This window comes from Hibiscus syriacus, unplaced genomic scaffold (assembly GCF_006381635.1).
Source record: "Hibiscus syriacus cultivar Baekdansim isolate YM2019G1 unplaced genomic scaffold, ASM638163v2 tig00005929_pilon, whole genome shotgun sequence".
In the NCBI taxonomy this organism is placed as follows: Eukaryota; Viridiplantae; Streptophyta; class Magnoliopsida; order Malvales; family Malvaceae; genus Hibiscus; species Hibiscus syriacus.
The window spans coordinates 810,032-829,038 of NW_024062071.1; the positions used below are offsets into that span (position 1 = coordinate 810,032).

The 19,007-nt window shown below is 32.4% G+C and overlaps 2 protein-coding genes across 2 annotated transcripts; both read right to left on the reverse strand.

The window, feature by feature from the left end:
• Positions 1-9,017: 9,017 nt before the first annotated feature.
• On the reverse strand, positions 9,018-12,574 carry LOC120200207. The gene is made up of 8 exons (XM_039201104.1): positions 12,433-12,574; positions 11,796-12,086; positions 11,623-11,694; positions 11,091-11,155; positions 10,684-10,834; positions 10,009-10,089; positions 9,825-9,914; positions 9,018-9,407 (listed from the first exon to the last, which is right to left on the reverse strand). The coding sequence occupies exons 2-8, from the start codon at positions 12,066-12,068 to the stop codon at positions 9,285-9,287; spliced, it is 855 nt and encodes a 284-aa protein (XP_039057035.1). The 5' UTR covers positions 12,069-12,086; positions 12,433-12,574; the 3' UTR covers positions 9,018-9,284.
• On the reverse strand, positions 9,018-17,409 carry LOC120200072. Its single transcript, XM_039200999.1, has 9 exons — positions 17,259-17,409; positions 16,723-17,017; positions 16,527-16,598; positions 15,922-16,049; positions 15,641-15,715; positions 14,913-15,066; positions 14,728-14,814; positions 14,138-14,283; positions 9,018-9,268 (listed from the first exon to the last, which is right to left on the reverse strand). The coding sequence occupies exons 2-8, from the start codon at positions 16,993-16,995 to the stop codon at positions 14,161-14,163; spliced, it is 912 nt and encodes a 303-aa protein (XP_039056930.1). The 5' UTR covers positions 16,996-17,017; positions 17,259-17,409; the 3' UTR covers positions 9,018-9,268; positions 14,138-14,160.
• Positions 17,410-19,007: the final 1,598 nt, after the last annotated feature.

Consider the following 19,007-nt stretch of genomic DNA (forward strand, 5'->3'; position numbering starts at 1 on the left):
GACCCATTTAAAATATTAAAACCCAATAAATTTTAATCTGATACCTATAAATATTTTAAAATTCAATTAATTTTAAGTACTAATAAAAAAACTCAAAACAATTAAATAAAATATAATCCTAAAATTGTTAGGAAAGATAAAAAATATTTTCATTTATGTTCGTTTACGTTCATTTTTTGTGTTCGTTTACGTTCGTTTATTGTGTTTGTTTACGTTCGTTTATTGTGTTTGTTTATCATTTAAATGAACGAATATGAACAAACACAAACAAACTACATTCCTTAATGAACATACACGAACAATAAATTTTCGTTCGTTTATGTTCGTGTTCGTTCATTTGTTCGGTTAAAGTTAAACAAAAGAACATGAACATACCCTGTTTGTGTTCGCTCGGTTCGTTTACGACCTAGTTCTGTCTTAAAGAAGTGTGCCTATCATCAACCACTCATCTATCTAAACCTTTTTGCATAACTAAAAGTAATACACATGTATGAAATTCTAAATCTTTTAACATACACTATTAGTATATTAAAATTTACGTAAACATATAATATTTTAAACTATGTTAGAAAACGTTGGTTCACAAATTTGCGAAGTCCATTGCGACTATAATTGGTAAAATTGCAATTAAATCCCTTGAAAGTTTGAGAAAGTATAAATAAACACAACAAAAAAATTACACATCAACCCTCTCAAGAAATATGATTCATCCTAGACCCCTTACTTTTTCAACTTTACCCCAATTAATACTTATCAAATAAAATATAATCAAACCGAATCAGAGAAGGACCGGGAGGGTACTGGGAGAACTGTCACACCCCTTGAAAATTTTAAATTCTCATATAGTTCAAGTATAGTCTTTGTATTTTTTGAAGATATAATCTTATATCCCTAAATTTATAAAATTTCTTAGCTCTAACATAAATTCACATGATCGTCCCTTAATCGAAAAATTAATCCAAATTGATTTTTAAATTTTGTCAAATGCTTTTTTGGACACCATAGAATGCATAAGCATGTGATTGTTGAAAAAGAAAATGGGGGGCCCAAATGAGCATGAATCAATCCAAATGCCAACTTGTCTTGTTGTACTAAATGTGAGACATTTAGGATTTTGTGATGGGCTATGTAAAATTGGCTCCATTTTCCTTTTATTTGATAGGACCATATACCCACCTCCATGGATGTGCAAAAATATTCGACCCGGTGACTCGATCTGTCGATCTGAACATTAAAAAATTGGGTAATTTTCTAAAATAAATTACCCGACCCGACATTTTTCGAGTCAGGCCCGGGTCACAAAATTGTGTTTTTCCGAGTAACCTATTACCCGTGTACCTGGTTAGTTTTTATTATTTTATTATATATATATATATATATATATATATAATGGATTATTTATATTATGTATTATTAGATTTTGTATTTCAAACTTTTAAATTTTATGTTCGGATGTTGTTATATGTAATTCGAAGTTTCAAGCATTTAAATTTGTGTATATTTTTTTAAATTAATAATTTGAAAATGAAAAAAAACGGGTATCGGGTACCCACAACATCCAGGTCGGGACACGTGCCGAGAAATCACTGACCCAGATGTTACCAATTTATTTAAAAATACAAAATTAAGAAAAGATAATTATTACTATCAATTAGTTGGTCTAGTAAGATTAGGGATAAGTATGATTTGGGTTTTCGATCAAGCTGGCCCGACCGGAAAATTTTATACCCTCTACGCGAAACTCGACCTGGCTCGAGTTTAGAGTAATTTCAACCAACCCAACTTTAGAGATAAACCCTACTCCGACCCAAAATAATATAAAATTATTAATGTTATTTAATAAGTAGGACTTAATGAAAAAAAATAATATTGGAAAAAATTAATATAAAGAGGGGTATTCTTACAATTATCCCTAAATATATAAGGTATTTTTATATTGTTTTTCAGGTCGGGTCGAATATTTTTTATCCTTAACCAGAACCCGACCTGACCCAATCCTATCTTCTAAAAAAACTCGGCCTAACCCGACATGGACTTGATTTAAAAAAAACTATCCGATCGAATTGGATCGGAACCCGTCGGGTTCGGGTCCCGCATCCATCCCTAAGTAGGATGAGAGTTAGTTCTCTTAAACAATGTTCCTAGTTCGAATTATGATGTTGTAAATAAAATAAATTGGGTTATAAACGATGTCTTCATATTAGCTCTCTATAATATTAAATTTGGATTAACCTCTAATAAATTAAATATCAATGATTATTTAAAGTTAAAATATTTATTATAGAAAAAGCGTTAAAAACTAAAAAAGGCAATACACTTATGATTACTTTTGAAGAATAAAATTTAACTGTAAGTACACTTAATAATAATCTATAAGAAATGATTATAACTAGAGTACATAATTCTTGATCTTATTTAAAATATTTTTTATTATTTATTTATAAATATAATTTCTTTTTGGTAATGTTTAATATCCATTTCAATCAAATTCAAATCTAATCAAGCACACTATCAAGTTCAAACTTACTATGCCGACTATATGCACCAACTAATAATAGAAGATAATACAATATGATGGGAAAGTACATAATTTGATTCTTTACTACCTTTGGACAATGTGCTAAAGACTAAGGTCCCAATTCCCCTAAACCTCACTTTCCCCTATTATTTTTTTGAGCATTCTGGCCCAACGTTTTATTTTAGGGGAGAAAACCTTTAAAAAAATGGTTATCCTTTGTTACCATATATAATGGGGTAAGGGGAGGTAAGATAGTAAATTGCCCCCAACACCAGGTTGAGAGCAGCTTCCGTAGAAGACCCCCGAATTATAAAAGGGACTCGATCCCACGACATTAAGGTTAAGAACCTTGTGCTCTACCAACTGAGCTGGATAGTCATCTCGGAAAAAAACCTTTAACATTTGATAAAATAATCACTTTGTCCTTTATTTTTTTTGGCATTTTAGCCATCTACGTTTCATTTTAGGTAAAAAAATACTCATATTTTGGAGTGTTAATTGTGTATTAATTAATGATTTTCGTTTATAGAGGGAGCTTTTTGCCCCAAAGTGAAACGTTGGGGGCTAAAATGATCACATAAAAAGAACGAGGGTTAAAATGACCATTTTGATAGACGTTGGAGCTATTTTTGACACTATACCTATATAATTTCCCAACAAATAGAATTAAAATAGTAATTATTCTTTTTAAAATTTTTAAATATATACAAATAATAATTAACATAATTTTAATATTAACTATAAAAATAAACTTTTGCTGACCCTCTTTGATATTTAATAATCATAATTGATTTTAGTTAAATCTGTATGTATAAATTGTGATTAAACTTTTTTACGTAAATCATAAATATTTTTAAAATCGTACGTAGAATTTTATATCAGATATAATAGAATTTTTAATTTTTTAAAGAACGACGAAAATATATTATCAATAGAAAATACATAAAAATAATCAAAATATATGATTAAATTTTTTAAAGATGCAACTATCCCTAATCGATCTCCTCGATCTATTCATAGGTATTTCTCGTTTATCCTTTCAACAAATTAAACATAAATTAATTCTTTTAACTTAAATAAAGTTACCCTGTTGGATGTTTAACATCACTCCATTTATAAGATCTAAAGAATAAGATACTCAAACAACCTAAATAGTTAAAAGAAGTTTTGTTTTCATCAGAGATTCCGAGTTTGAGTAGGATATATGTATATTATGAATAGCTAAGAAATATTCTAAAGTCATAATGTAAAAAATAGTCATTTTGGCATCTAATTTTTTTAGTATTTTGGTCCCAACGTTTTATTTTAGGACAAAAAACTCTCTATAGACGTTAACTATTAGTTAACACACAATTAGTGTTCCAAAATATGGGTATTTTAACCTAAAATAAGACGTTGAAGGTTAAAATGCTCCAGAAAAAAATAACAAGGGTTGAATTGATTATTCTATCAAATGTTAGAGTCTTTTTATCTTAAAATGAAATAATAGGGGCCAAATGCTCTAAAAAAGTAGTACAAGAAACAAAATGAAAATTTTGATAAACGTAATAAACTAATTTTGATATTATACCTATACTAAACAGATAATATTTTATAATCACTCAAATTATTTGAAAAAAAACATAAGATAAAAATTAGGGTGGAACAAAAATTATGATTGAGTTTGATAGGACATGAGAAGGGAGTGGTTGATTGATGCATGGTGGTGGGCTGGCTCGCTGGCAATTGTGTTAATTATTAGAATCTTAGGTACTTAGACAGAAGTTGTTGCCACAGTTATAATGGGCCACAGGGAGCTACTTTCCAAGGCATCATATGTGACCCACTATTGTCTTCATCCCATTCCTTTGACTAATAATCCATCACTAATTTTGATCATTACCTCCCATCCGTTTTTGTATTAATCTACACATTGATGATGAAAAAAAAAATATTCCATAAACGAAATTATAACTATTTTATTTCAGATTTAAAATTTAAGTTGCACGAATCGAGCGACGTCAGTGATAAAAGAATTATTGTTGTTGCTTGAGTTCTCAGGTTCGAGTATTAGGAATATCATGGGTCTGAGCATTTAATGTCAAATTGTTGAGTTATCTTTGAACATATACCATCTTGTACTTACACCATATTAATAAAAAAAATTAAGTTTAGGGATGATTATTATTCATAGAAGTTATGTGTTCGAACACTAGTGCTGGTAAGGTATTTGAACATTCATTGTTAAATGATTGAGAGTCTTTAGAACATATACTACTACTTGTAGTCATCTTAAATTAATTAAAAATAAAATAAAATTTAGGGTTTAAATTTAAGATTTATGAGGATGAAAAATATTTTTATAAATGAGGTTGTATTAAGGGTAATGGATAAAATTAGAATAAAATATCGGGAGATAAAATAATTTATTACGTATTTAAATTTAAAAATAAGTAGAGATAAAAGTTTTATTTCACCAATATTTGACTAAATGATTTCGTTAAAGAAGTTGATGCTATTCTTTGAGGTTCTTGGTTCGAGCATCATGAATAAATATCAGGGATACGAGCACTCAATGTAAAATAGTTAAGAATTACATTGAACACATATTATTTTGTACTTACCCAGATTTATCAAAAAGAAAAGAAAAAAAATACAAACAATAACTTAAAATATTATCCTACCAAAATATTTTGGGACATAATCCCTTTCGTCCAAAAAATTAAAATAATTAATCGGTCAAATATGCTTGTTCATAATTAAATAAAATATCATATTGTATTAAATATTTAATCCAAATTCTCAATTTATTATGATTACAACATTTAAATTTAAACATATAAAATAATTTGAAATCCAAAATAAAATATCAAAATATCTTCAAATCTAAATTCAAATCCAAATCCAAATCCAAATCCGCAATTATTATATATATTAAGTGTTCCAAATTAATTCCATATTATCTTCAAAGGCAGTTGAAATATCATATCTAAAAGGGAATTCAAGGTCACTTCCAATGTTGTGCAAAGGACAAGATTTTGCTCCACCCACTCCCATTTTGCTTTTGTCTAATTCTTCCTTTGAATGATACTACTACACGTTGCATTCCAAGCTTGGAAGCATACCTTTAATTGTCCCTCCAATAAAATTCCATCTATATATGACATAATTTATTATACCATTGATTAATTCGATTTTCAAACCACAACTTTATATACCAAACACATTATACAAAAATCTAAAATTAGCACGAACCGAATAAACTCAGTAGTAAAGGAATTGTTGTTTTTTTTCTTGAGGTTTCGGGTTCGAGCGCCAGGAATGTTAGGAGTGTGAGTGTCAAATATCAAATGACTGAAAGTTATCATCGAACAGATACTGTCATGTATTTACTCAATATTAATAAAAAAAATTAAATTCATGTAACTTTATTTTATTTATAATGATGTAATAAAATTTGATTCGCTGTAATAACATCAAGACTTAAATAGCTAATGACACCGATCTTAAAAAATAAGAAAATCTCATTTAATTTAACTCCTTATGTTACGTCTAGAAATCTATAGATTTGATAAATAAGAATAAAATTTTAAATTTCTAGATATTTTATTATTCAATTTATATTATCTACAAAATCAGAATTTAAATTATGACACGACGTAAAATTATAAATTATTAGTGAATTGAAAGCTTAAGTAATGAAACGGATCAAGACTGATAATTTAAATATTAAATGTATAATTTAACCTAATAAATAAAAGAGTCCATGAAAGTAATGGTGTGACAAGGAGCGATGATAATTGATAACCCTTTTTTCCATGGACTAAAGCAATGTCATCGAGCCTTATAAATATGCACGTGCTAGGGTTAGGGTTAGTCATCAAACCCCATAAATCTAGCTACTTTTTACGTTTCTTTATTGTGCAGCTCAACGAGGAGAGGTTGCATTCTCTTGGAGCTCTCTTCTAGCGTTGGATGAGAAAAGAAAACCCATTTTCGAAGAGGAATTAGGGTTATTTTTTTTGCTCCCAGGGGAGGATGAAGAAATGTCAAGTGGCACTGAAAAGTGGTAGAAGAAGAAGTTGTAGCACTTCGTCGACCATGATTACGAATGTGCGGTACGGGGAGTGCCAGAAGAATCACGCGGCGAACATCGGAGGATACGCATTAGACGGCTGTCGGGAGTTCATGGCTAGCGACGCGGAAGGGACGAACGGGGCTTTGACGTGCGCCGCTTGCGGTTGCCACCGGAACTACCACAGAAGAGAAGTGGAATCCGAGGTGGCATGTGAGTATACCTAATTCTTCATATGGTCAATAGCTGAAGAAACAGCAAAAATAGAGTAAAAAAGCCATTTATGAATATGGATTGATTAGCCGATTATTGTTGTTTGAAAGATTGTTTTGGATCGTGCTCTTGAGATCTGGTTGATTGAAGGTGTAAGTTATTAATTTATCGTTCATCCATTTCATCGAATAATAAAACAATTTTATTTAATCGTATTGTGTTTATCTCGATTATAAACCTGAAGAGTGTTGTAAATATTAACGATAAACAAAACCGAAACATGAAGATGCACATGAAAGTGTTGTAAATATAACTATATAATATGATGCACATGGTCCCGATTTTAAAATACCATGAGACATTCATGGTGATCATATACATATATCTTGCTCATGAAGCATGAGCTGTCCTGGCAGTCTGTTGTAAGTTATGTTTTGGATTCAATGTGATGACACCCTTTGTTCTTTTAATTCCTTTTGCAACTTGGAATTTATTATCAATATCAAAGGAGGAAATTTAAATAACTTGAATTATATTATCGTAAACAAGTAGAATAATTCGATTAATGAAGAAATAATTAAAAAATAAAAATAAAGATATGTTGTGTAAAAGGTGTAGATTAATTAAATAAGAGTTATTGTGTGTACAATTATTATATATGATTAAGATTTTAGGATTTAATAATGTTTTATTATATTTTCTTATAGTTATTGTCGATATAATGAAATTTTATTCTTTACTCATAATTTTTCTCGTAAATTCACATGTTCTTGCTTTACGACAATGAAACAGGCTATTCTAATTTTATAAATATAGTGTCTCTGTCCTTGCCTTTTATTTCATATAATAATAATAATAATAATAATAATAATAATAATAATAATAATAATAATAATAATATTTGGTAAAGGATATCTTGGGACAACGAGATTGGTTCAAGTGATAAGCGGTTTGATATCGTTTAAGTTAATGTCTCAGGTTTGAGTATGTGTATGCAGAAAATCCCCGCTGATAGACTCACCTACCAAAATCAGGTGTGCGACCCGAATCGATTCAGATTAATCAGGATAAAGCCTTGGAACTAGATTACAATAAAAAAAACCTTATCCTTGGGAATAATTTAGCATTTGGAATATATATTTTACGTTTCAGAAGGCCCACATGTGTCCAATCATGTTCTCTCCAATTGTTGTTTTTATATATTTTTATTTTTCCTTTACTAGTTTCTTTAAGGTCACTAAAGCCTTTAAATTTATAGTGGCCTCCATTTTGGGGTAAGTGGGACTTTACAAGGGGAAAAAAGCATATAATATAAGGATAAATCCAAAAGTTTCAAATTGACTTTAATTATTTTATTATTATTTGAAGAAAAAAAAGTCAAGTTTTATTAATAACCATACTTGATTTCCTATTTTAAAAAAATATTATTTTTTTATAAATATTTATCACATATTTAAAAGAAATATGAATATTGTCATTTAAATAAATGATTTTTTTAAAAAAAATATTATATCCCACATGTATAATTAAGGATTGACATGAATTAAGTCCAGATGAGTTTTTGTTCACTCGAATTTGACTTAAATATTATGTTTCTCTTCATCTATCATCTGACTCAGCTCGAGTTTAAGGAGATTCTACTTGACCCAGAACCCCGCTCAATTTTTAAGATAAAACTCGCAACCAAACGTTATAGTGATTTTTTTTTGTGAGTGGAGTCGGAATCTGATCCTAGTTTAACTTGCCTTTAATTTGACCGATGGGGATCAAACATCATAGGAGACACAGGTCCCAAATCCTGTCTGGTCTGCAAAGACTCCACCGTAACAACAGCCTCGAGAATGCGAGAGCTTCGAACAAGCGAGGACGACAAAGGCAACGGATCTCATCTCAGAGCAACATTGATGACTCTCGTACCTGAAACCCTCTCTAGTTGAACCACCAATGGAACCATAAAAGAGAATGGTGGGAAAATTATAACTACGCCGTCTGATACAGCACCAGCTGAAGTTTATGGTTCGACCAGGATTCAAGATTCAAATTCACAAATCCGAATCTAACAAAGGAAAACCGAATCCGCGTATATTGTAATTCACAGTACTCAATTCTGTAAAAATCAAATCCGATCGTGCCGAATATTCATTACGTTTACTATCCATTCATAGTCAAAATCATGATCATTTATCCAGCTGTAGACAATGTTCCTCAAGAAGAAAAGGTAAAGCAATGAGATTCAAGAAGATTTCATCCTTGAAATATGGAAAAGAAGAATCCCATGTTGGATTCTTCATCTTCCCTAAAATACATGTATTCTACATATGCGTCCGATACATATTCGGACGCTATATGGAGAAAGGATCCTCCATATATATGGAAAAACTTCTAAGAAAAGAAAATTGAATATACCTATGCCGGACAAATACCTGTATCCAACATTTATGTCGAGTCCGAATTACATAATCTTCTCCACTACCGAAGCTTCTCACCAGAGATCGTCACTTATTCAAGTGGCTCCTGTTGGGGTGTGACTGAAGGTCCAGGTACTATACTGTAATATGTGGCCTGAGGTTGCGCTGCTTGTATCATTGCTGCAACATCGGCTGCTGCAATAGCTGCGGCTTCCTGATTGAATCGGAAAAAAAGAAAAGAAAATGCACAAAACTAATTACCAAAAGAAAGTTCTCAAGTGAAATACAAACTAAAATAACTTGAATCAGCTAAAACGGCATGAGCTATGTTACTTGACACTTCAGTTTCTTTTTAAGTAATCAAACCCGAAAAATATTCAGCCGTGGACGACGGAGATATGACTCTTAAGAGATCCTCTAAATACATAAACGAACTTGGAAAAAGTTGAACATTCTTGTACTAGATGCGCATTTTTAATGAGACTCGAACCTTAACGACTATGCCGAGTCAATATCTCGGAAAGACATACAAATATATATTTTCAGTATTCTTCTTCTGTGGTCTAGATCAACCTCGACACAACCAAGTAAAACAGTGCTGTCATTTCTTCAAGAAAGTCAGAACCATTACCCGTTGCTCCCGAAGGCGCTGCAATATGCTGATAGCCCAGGCCACAACATAACAGGGAAGAAGAAAGCCAGCAGCACGAAGCAGGAAAAGCTAGATGACAAAAAACAACAAAGAAAGTTAGAATCAAACAATTAAGAAACTGTGGATTACAAAAATGATCAGCACAAATTCAAGCCATGCTTACAGAGATATATTGAGATACATCATCATCCGTGTCTCCATTGGTAAGGTACAAAGCATGCCTCAAGAATAGAAGAGCCAGAAGCTGCAAATAAACAGATAAAAATAAGATATAAACAGAATAAGAACAAGGATATTAGCAGTGACAATAAGGACTGGAGAAATGTTTAGTGAGACGCAAAATTGCAACTATCTTTTCCATCAAAGCAAAAACCAATAATTTGAGATTTAAGGCTCAACTCGATAACCTTAACCACAAGTCAAAATGAGGCTGACGACTAGAACACTGCCAATGCTGAGGGAGGATGCAGGCAAACCATACAATAGATAATGCATTGCATAGCACACAAGATGGCTTGGACATTGATATTCGATCTATTTTGTGCAACAAACTGGTAGAATAAGTAAAAGGAAGTACCGAATCACCAAGATTTTTACTTAACATAAGCCAACGACCCATTTTACTCGGGCTTAGGTTTGAGTGTTGGATACGGGTATGTACCCATTATCGGTTTGTTCGAATCTTTTCTAACTTTCTCTATATGTTTGTATGTTCGTTGGAGGGCTATATCTGAATCCATGTCAGACACAAGTGTTGGACAAGTATACTTCAAGCAAAATGAAGGGACAAAGCAACATAGTATAGTGTTTTGTTTTCATTGAGGAAACAAAAGCATACAGTTAGGGTAGCAGCACGGAAAAATTCAGTTCCACTAGAATCGTTATTGGAATATTCATCATAGCCTGGCTCCAAAAGACGGCGTTCTGCTGCCACTGCTAAGATCCGTTGGTTGTGTAAGTCCAAAGGAGCACCAGAGACTGCCCACTCACTGTATCGAAAAAAAAGGAAATTCAGAGGTCAAAGGTGATTAAAATAAAATAGCAACCCAACCTACAGATCACTGAACAGGTTCTGACATAGATCCTCGCAAACAGGAAATGGTCCAAGAAATATCAAAGTTTAAATTGAAGTAACAGGACCAACATTGATAACAAACCAGGAAAGAAAAAGCTAACATAGTTTGAGCGACACTGATCTTTTTCATGTCTATGAGGGGTAACTACGTGCACACTTGTGAGACTTGCCTGATATCAATTGTAGCAACATCTGGCGGAGGAGGAGGTGGTGACATATATCCCGGTTCGTAAGACTGCAAATTAATTTTTTTTTGGAGGAAGAAGTTAGTAAAGTGGCCTAATAACTCAACAAAAACTAAACTATTTCAATCAAAGAGATAGATGATGACTATGTTTGTTGTCAGAAAGAAAAATTTAACCAAATCGAGATATTATATGAATCTTCCGACAAATACATAGACAATCACACATTAGATATACCACATGGACAACAAAAGTCACCGAGATATCATATGAATCTTCCAACATGCACCATAGAACCGTGGCTCAAATATTTGTAAATGCAACTTTACAAAACTAACCAGTGATTCGTCAACAAAAAAGAAAGGAAAAAAGAAACAACCTTAAAAATCCCAACACTTGTTTATATTCATGAATTATGCAAATAGGCACGTGTAAAATACGAACATAAAAAGCACCGGAATTTGTTCATCCTAGATGAAATGACGAAGACAGCAACATTTCCAGTGCAGGGGTATACCTGGTGACATATCTCACAAATTATATCTCCCTTCTCGTCACACCAGCGCTGAACGCATTTCCTGTGAGCAAACTGGATATAAGAAATGTGTCAGCCACCGCACCAAGACGAAACCATATGGTAATTAAGCTGGTACACTATAAATATCAAAATTTCCCAAAACAAATAAGTACCTTCAAACTGCCACTGCACAAACAAGGTGCCTCCAAATTCTTAATGCTGTCCTCATCCTGGCAGATACGGCATTCAACGGTCTGGAGGAGTGGTTCTTTTTCATCACACGAACCATATTCTTCAACTTCCTCCACATCAATAGCACAAACATCTTGATCAGCAACTATAGAAGAATCATCACCAGAAGATCCCACAACTTCGGCTTCTTGCACTGATAGCAAACTTTCGGGTTTCGTATGGCGGTCCTCACATAATACGAGACGATCACTCATTTTTTGCCAGAAAGGGTTCTGATAACACACAACAATGCAGCAAAAATTCCCATTAAAATCAGAAAACACATATGAAGCTGAAAGTAGACTGCAAAACATACTTCAAAAACTAACAAACAAGTCTCTGACTATAAAATTTAATGCTAGATTCAACTGCTTGCTTCTACTCAAAATCTTCAAAATTTTCTTTTTTGAATCTCCCACAGAAATTGGGGGGAAAACCCAAACTATTTCCTTCATTTTTCAGGATAACCAAACAATCCAACCTAATTCCCAAGATTAAAAAAAATACCAAAATCATGATCAGAATTGAACAAACCCATTAATCAAACAAATTCAGAACATAAAAGATACAAAGAATTACCAGAAAAAAAAATCAGTTTCTAATGGGAGTATGAATCTGATATGCTCTTTTAGCTTCCCTCTTTGTAAATATCTATAACGAAGACTCCAACCCCGGGAGACTTTCCTTTGTAAAGAAAGACCAATGGGTTTCCTTGCTTGGAAATTAATCAAAATCGATAATTGAAAGCTTTCACTTTTCTTTCCCGTTTTGATATATTAAATATATTCAGTAAAACTAATCAACCAGTTTACTATTTTACCAGTATTCGGAGGCTCGGTTTAAACGAAGCTCTAGACATTAGGCTCGGTAACGCCAAAACGAAGACTATTATTATTATTATTATTATTATTATTATTATTATTATTATTATTATTATTATTGTACAGTTTGTCACATTTTTTTTTAGTTTGGACGAATACTCGATTCGAATTTAATAGATTTAATTTGATTTGATTTTAAATTTTTGATTTTACTTTTAATTTGAGTCGAATTTAATAGGTTTTAATTTGATTTGATTTTAAAATTTTGATTTTATTTCTAATTTGAGTCTGAGTTTAGTTGTGATTTTTTAAAGATAATCTCGGATTAAGTTTAGAATGAAACTCGAGCAGTAAATAATAACATAATTAATCTTTGTATATTTAAAGATAATTGATATATAATATATTTTTTGATATACTTTTTAGTCGAATCTTTATTTTACCTAAAAAAATGGTAAAGGACAAGAATATTCATCTAACTATAAGACATTACTTTGTTGAGTCTTCGACTATTAAAAGTTATAAACGATATTTGATTATAGGATATTGCTTTATTGAATCATCAACTATTAAAAGTTATAAAATGATCACCCTACCATTTATATATTCCAAACTCGTTGTTTTTCGTTAAAAATTGATGACAATATAAGTTGATCATTAACTTGATGACTGAGATATAATAAAATTTAATATTAGAATCTTAAACGACTATCATATCACAGTCAACATGTTAACGTCCAGCTCAGCCAACCATCAATTTTAACAAAAAAATATAAGTTTTGAACATATGAGTAATTGAATGATCATTTTGTAACTTTTAACGGTCGAGATACTCAATAAAGCAACACCCTATAATTAGTGGACTATTTTATAACTTTTAATGGTCAAAATACTCAACAAATCAACACTCTATAATCCATACTATTTGTGTCCTTTATCTCAAATAAACCAAAAACTCCATTTAATTCGACCTATTACTGTCGTTAAACGTTACTGTTCCAAAGCTTCCCTTTTGTCCCCTTAATTAATTTTCGGAATAAGAGAGATTAAACGTATGAAATATACATGATCCCGTGAAGGTCTAAATATGCATTTACTACTTGACTTTTGTATCCTTTTCAAATTGGTATTTAAATCATTTTTGTTCTTCAATTGATATAATAATTTCATTATAGTACATATGCCAAACCTAAAACACAAAAACCATCCCTCCTAGAATCCGATGGCAGTCATTCTAAAGGGGTCAAAGACGGCACAAAATCGAAATGCTAGAGAGAAGGTGTCGACGAAATCGAAAGTTATCCATGAAACATATGGTGGAGAAGACCGTCGAGGAAGAAAACCTAAAGAAGTCGAAGCTCTCCGATTCGGGGCGTCTATGGAGATGTTTGATAATATCTACAATTTGCTTCACTATTGGCCTACTCAATTCAACATTAACAAGCTAACACCATCAAGCTTATTTCCAGAGAAAACGACTGTCGTGTTATTGAAGTGGCTCCTGTTGTGGTGTCGCTGAAGGTCCCGGTGCTACACTGTAACGTATGGCCCGAGGTTGCGCTGCTTGAATCATTACAGCAACGTCAGGTGCTGCGACAGCTGCGGCTTCCTGATTGAATCGTTAAAAGAGAAAATCCGTTAAACCAATTGCCAAAAGAAAGTTTTCAAGAGACTTACACATTAAAATAACTGGAATCAGCTAAAAATGGTACGATCCATTTTGCTTATGAAAGCTGCACGGATAAGATTAGCACTACGAGTGACGGAAGATATCATCAATGGAATGCTTTTTCGGCTATGTTACTTGACTCTTCAGCCGTGGTTGTGGAGATGTGGCCCTTCAAAGATACTCTAAATACATGAAAGAACTTGGAAGAAACTGAACAGATTAGTACCGGACACACGTTCTTAACAAGACTCGAACCTTACCAATTATGCATAGTACATATCATGAAAAACGAATACGAATCTAAGTTCTTAGTATTCTCCTGTGATCTAGATCAACATGACACAACTAAGTGCTGTCAATTTTCAAGAAAGTCGGAGCTGTTACCTGTTGCTCCCTACGGCGCTGCAATATGCTGATAGTCCTGGACACAATGTAACAGGGGAGAAGAAGGCCAGCAGCACGGAGGGAAATCTAGATGGAAAAAAATAAAGAAAGAAAGAGAAGTTAGAATCGAACAATTAAAAGTTGTGAATTAAAAAAAGATCAATGCAAATTCGAGCCATGCATACAGAGATATATTGAGATAATTCATCGTCTGTGTCTCCACTGGCTAGGTACAAAACATGCCTCAAGAATAGAAGAGCAAGTATCTGCAAATAAACGGATAAAATAAGATCTAAACAGAATAAGAACAAGGATATTAGCAGTGATTCCTTGACCCAATAAATGTTTCATTGAAGTGAAACCCAAATTTATGTATCTTTTCCATCTATGCAAAAACAGTAATTCGGGATATAGGGCTCAACTTGATATTCGATAACCTTAATTAGGAGTGGAAATGACATTCGTGACCAGTACACTGCCAGTGCGAAAGAAAAAAAAACGAGGCAAACTGTACAATAGAATAATGCATCACATAACACACAAGATGGATCGAACATTGATATTCGATGTACTGCTGGCAGAAAAATGGTGAAGAAAATAAAAGTATACAACCGCCAATATTTTAATTAACATAAGCCAATAACGGGCTCTGTTACTTGGGACTTGTGTTTAAGCATCAATTTGTTTCCAAGTTTCTCAACTGTTTGGATGGTCCTTGGAATATCATATCCAAATACGTGTCGGACACAAGTGTTGGATTAGGATAATTCAAACAAAATGAAGAGTCAGAGCAAGATAGGATTGATAATTTTTTGTATTTTTATAGAGGAAACTGAAGCTTACAGTAAGGGAAGAGGAGCGGAAAAATTCAGTTCCACTAGAATCATTATCCGAATATTCATCATAGCCTTACCCAAAAATAGGGCGTTCTGCTGCCACTGCTAAAATTTGTTGGTAACCCAACGAAGCACCAGATACTGTCCACTCACTGTATCAATAGAAAACACATGAAACTAAGGGATCAAAGGTGATTAGCATACCATAGTGAGCCATCCTTCAGATCACCGAAAAGGTTTGGACATAGATCCTCACAAACAAGAAAGGGTCCAAGAAAATATCAAAGTTTCAATTACAGTTACAACACCGACATTGATAACAAAACTGGGAAAAAAAGGCTAACAAAATCTGAGAGACACTGATCTTATCATATCTACAATGATCAATTGGTAAGTGCATGGTTGTGAGACTTGCCTGATATCAATTGTAGTAACCTCAGGCTGAGGAGGAGGAGGAGGTGGCACAATATATCCCGGTTCGTAAGACTGCAAATTGAATGTTTTTTTTTTCAGGAATAAGTAAAGTGGCCTAGTAATTCAACTCATACAAAACCATTTCAATGAATGAGATAACGATGATTGTGTTTGTTGTCCTGAAGAAAATTTTAACAATACAGAAATATTATATGAATCTTGCAACAAATACAGATAAGTCGAACACATTTTGATATACCATGTGATACACCACATGACAACAAAAGTCACCAAGTAATGGCTACTAAAAAAGCACTATCAATTATCAAATGCATTTGATAACAAGCAGCAGAGTACTGTGACTCAAAAGTTTGTAAATGCAAATTTACACCCTTGTTAATTTACAAAACTAATACGAAATCCAATAATTGTTTATATTCATGAATTATGCAAATAGGTACGTGTAAAATAAGATTATAGAAAAACAGCATATTTGATCATCCTATATGAAATGACGACGACAGCAGCATTTCTGGAGCAGGGTTGTACCTGATGGCATATCTCACAAATTATATCTCCCTTCTCATTGCACCAACGCTGAATGCATTTCCTATGAGCAAACTGCACAATAAAAAATTGTCAGACAAATCAGTAAAACTATAAATATATAAGACTGCAACTGAAACCATCTAATGATCAAGTTGTTACGCTATAAGTCACAAAATTCCCCAACATTAACAAATACCTTCAAACTGCCATTGCATGAACAAGGTGTCTCCAAATTTTCAATGCCATCCTCGTCCTGGCAGATTCGGCATTCGACCGTCCGGATGAGTGGTTCTTCTTCATCACACGAACCATGTTCTTCCACATCCTCAACACCAATAGCACAAACATCTGGCTTAACAACTATAGAAGAATCTTCACCGGAAGATCCCGCAACCTCGGCTTCTTGCACCAGTTGCGAAATATCGGGTGTTGCTAGCCGGTCCATACATAAACCCAGATGATCACTCATTCTCTATCTGAAACGAGAGGTCCTTGATATACAACAATGCAGCAAAAAAATACCCACAATGTCAGAATACAAATGAGGTTGAAATTGCAAAATATACTTAAATTCAATTGTTCGCAAACATAATAAAATTCTAAATCAACCCAAACAATATTCCCAATCATAAAAGAGAACCGAAGAAACCCACTAATTTAAAAGAAAAAACACAGTATTATAAAAAGAAATACCAGAAAATTGCAGTTGTTTTGTGAATCTGAAATGCTTACCAAATAAAAATCAAAACACAATATTATAATCAACGAAGAATCCACCCCAGATTTTCCTTTGCAAAACCCAATGTGTTTCTTTGCTTGGAAGCTGATCAAATCGATGATTGAAGAGCTTCCATTTCTCCCTTTTTTATATATATGAGGTAATATAAGTTAGAAGGATTAAACTAAAATACATACCAAATGAGAAAAGTTGAGTATTTTACTAGTATTTGGAGGCTCGGTTTAAACGATGCTTTGGAGTTTAGGCTCGGTGACGTCCGTCCAACGTTAAGGTATTATTTTATTATTATTGCCTGATTCTCGTACAGTTCCTCGCCTGATTGTTTTTTCTTAACCGGTTTTCGGTAACGGACGTTAAACATCACGGTTGAAAATTTATGAATTATATAATATGAAAATTTATATTGGGTAAAGTACACAAATGGTCACTTAACTATAGGATACTATTTTATTAAGTCTCTCGACTATCAGCAGTTACAAAATAGTCACCTGACTATTCATTGAGTTCTAAACTTGTCATTTTTCGTTTAAAAATTAGCTCTTGTCTGAGCTGGACGTTAACATGACGATTGGGATGTGATAGTCATTTGAGATTCCGGGTTCAAATTTTACCATTTTACAGTCAACAAGTTAACATTTATCTAAAATATCGTTAATTTTTTAACGAAAAAAGATTAATTTGAAAAATAATGAATAATCAGGTGACTATTTTTTAAATTTTGATAGTTGAGAGACTTAATAAAACAACACTCTATAGTCAGAAGACAATCATGTTTGAAAAGTGTTACGGAAAAAACCCTATTATTACTTTTTCTATAAATAAAAAAACAAGAAATAAATTTTATCCTAATTTATTACATGAGTTTGATTTCAATGAATTTGGTCTCCAAATTAAATGGCCCACCGAATATTTGTCATGTGTGGTCTAACTAATAAAACATAATTTTGAATGGTAAGAGCAAAACAATCAACTATTCCTCACACCAGTTTTCTTCCCGAACCATAGGTAGAATCTCCTGTAACATCCTTAACTCGTAAATGTATTCAATTATGAGTTAAAGATGTTACATTAACTTTTAATCACTTGCTAAACTCAATCGGGTCAAATTTAATTTTTTTTGAAAACTTATTCATTATTTCCCTTTTTCATAGCATTCATAAATCACATAGCTTCAAATTTTAATAGTGTAACCTTAAACTCATATATGATTTCAGACAGTAATTTGACAGTTCGACACATAATCATATTTAAAATAAAATTACCTATGTAAAAATCCATTTCAATAGGATTATAATTATAATTTCATAATTTCTTTTCACGATGAATATTAACTATAGCTTATAGCATACATACTATGTATACTAATTTATATAACACAACCCGAATTATAACCAAACTTATCAGAGCAACGACACACAAAATTAATATACATGCCAACTAGATAAGTCAAAGGTAATATGTCTTACTTATACTGATATTAGGTATGATTTTTCTGAAAAGATGCTTGAGAGGCTCCTCACTTCACGTTCTTTTCTATGTTCAAACCTACGCATAAAAATCATCACGCGCTAAATATAACTTAGTGAGGCAGTAACACAACTAAGGTGAGGTATAACATAGAATGTCAAAAATTACATAAAAACAAAAAAATGAAATATAAATAAAATCATGAAACTTCCAAACCGGGCTACACAAGCCATTTTTCTTATTCGGGAACCTGGAAACCATCATTTCATGATTTT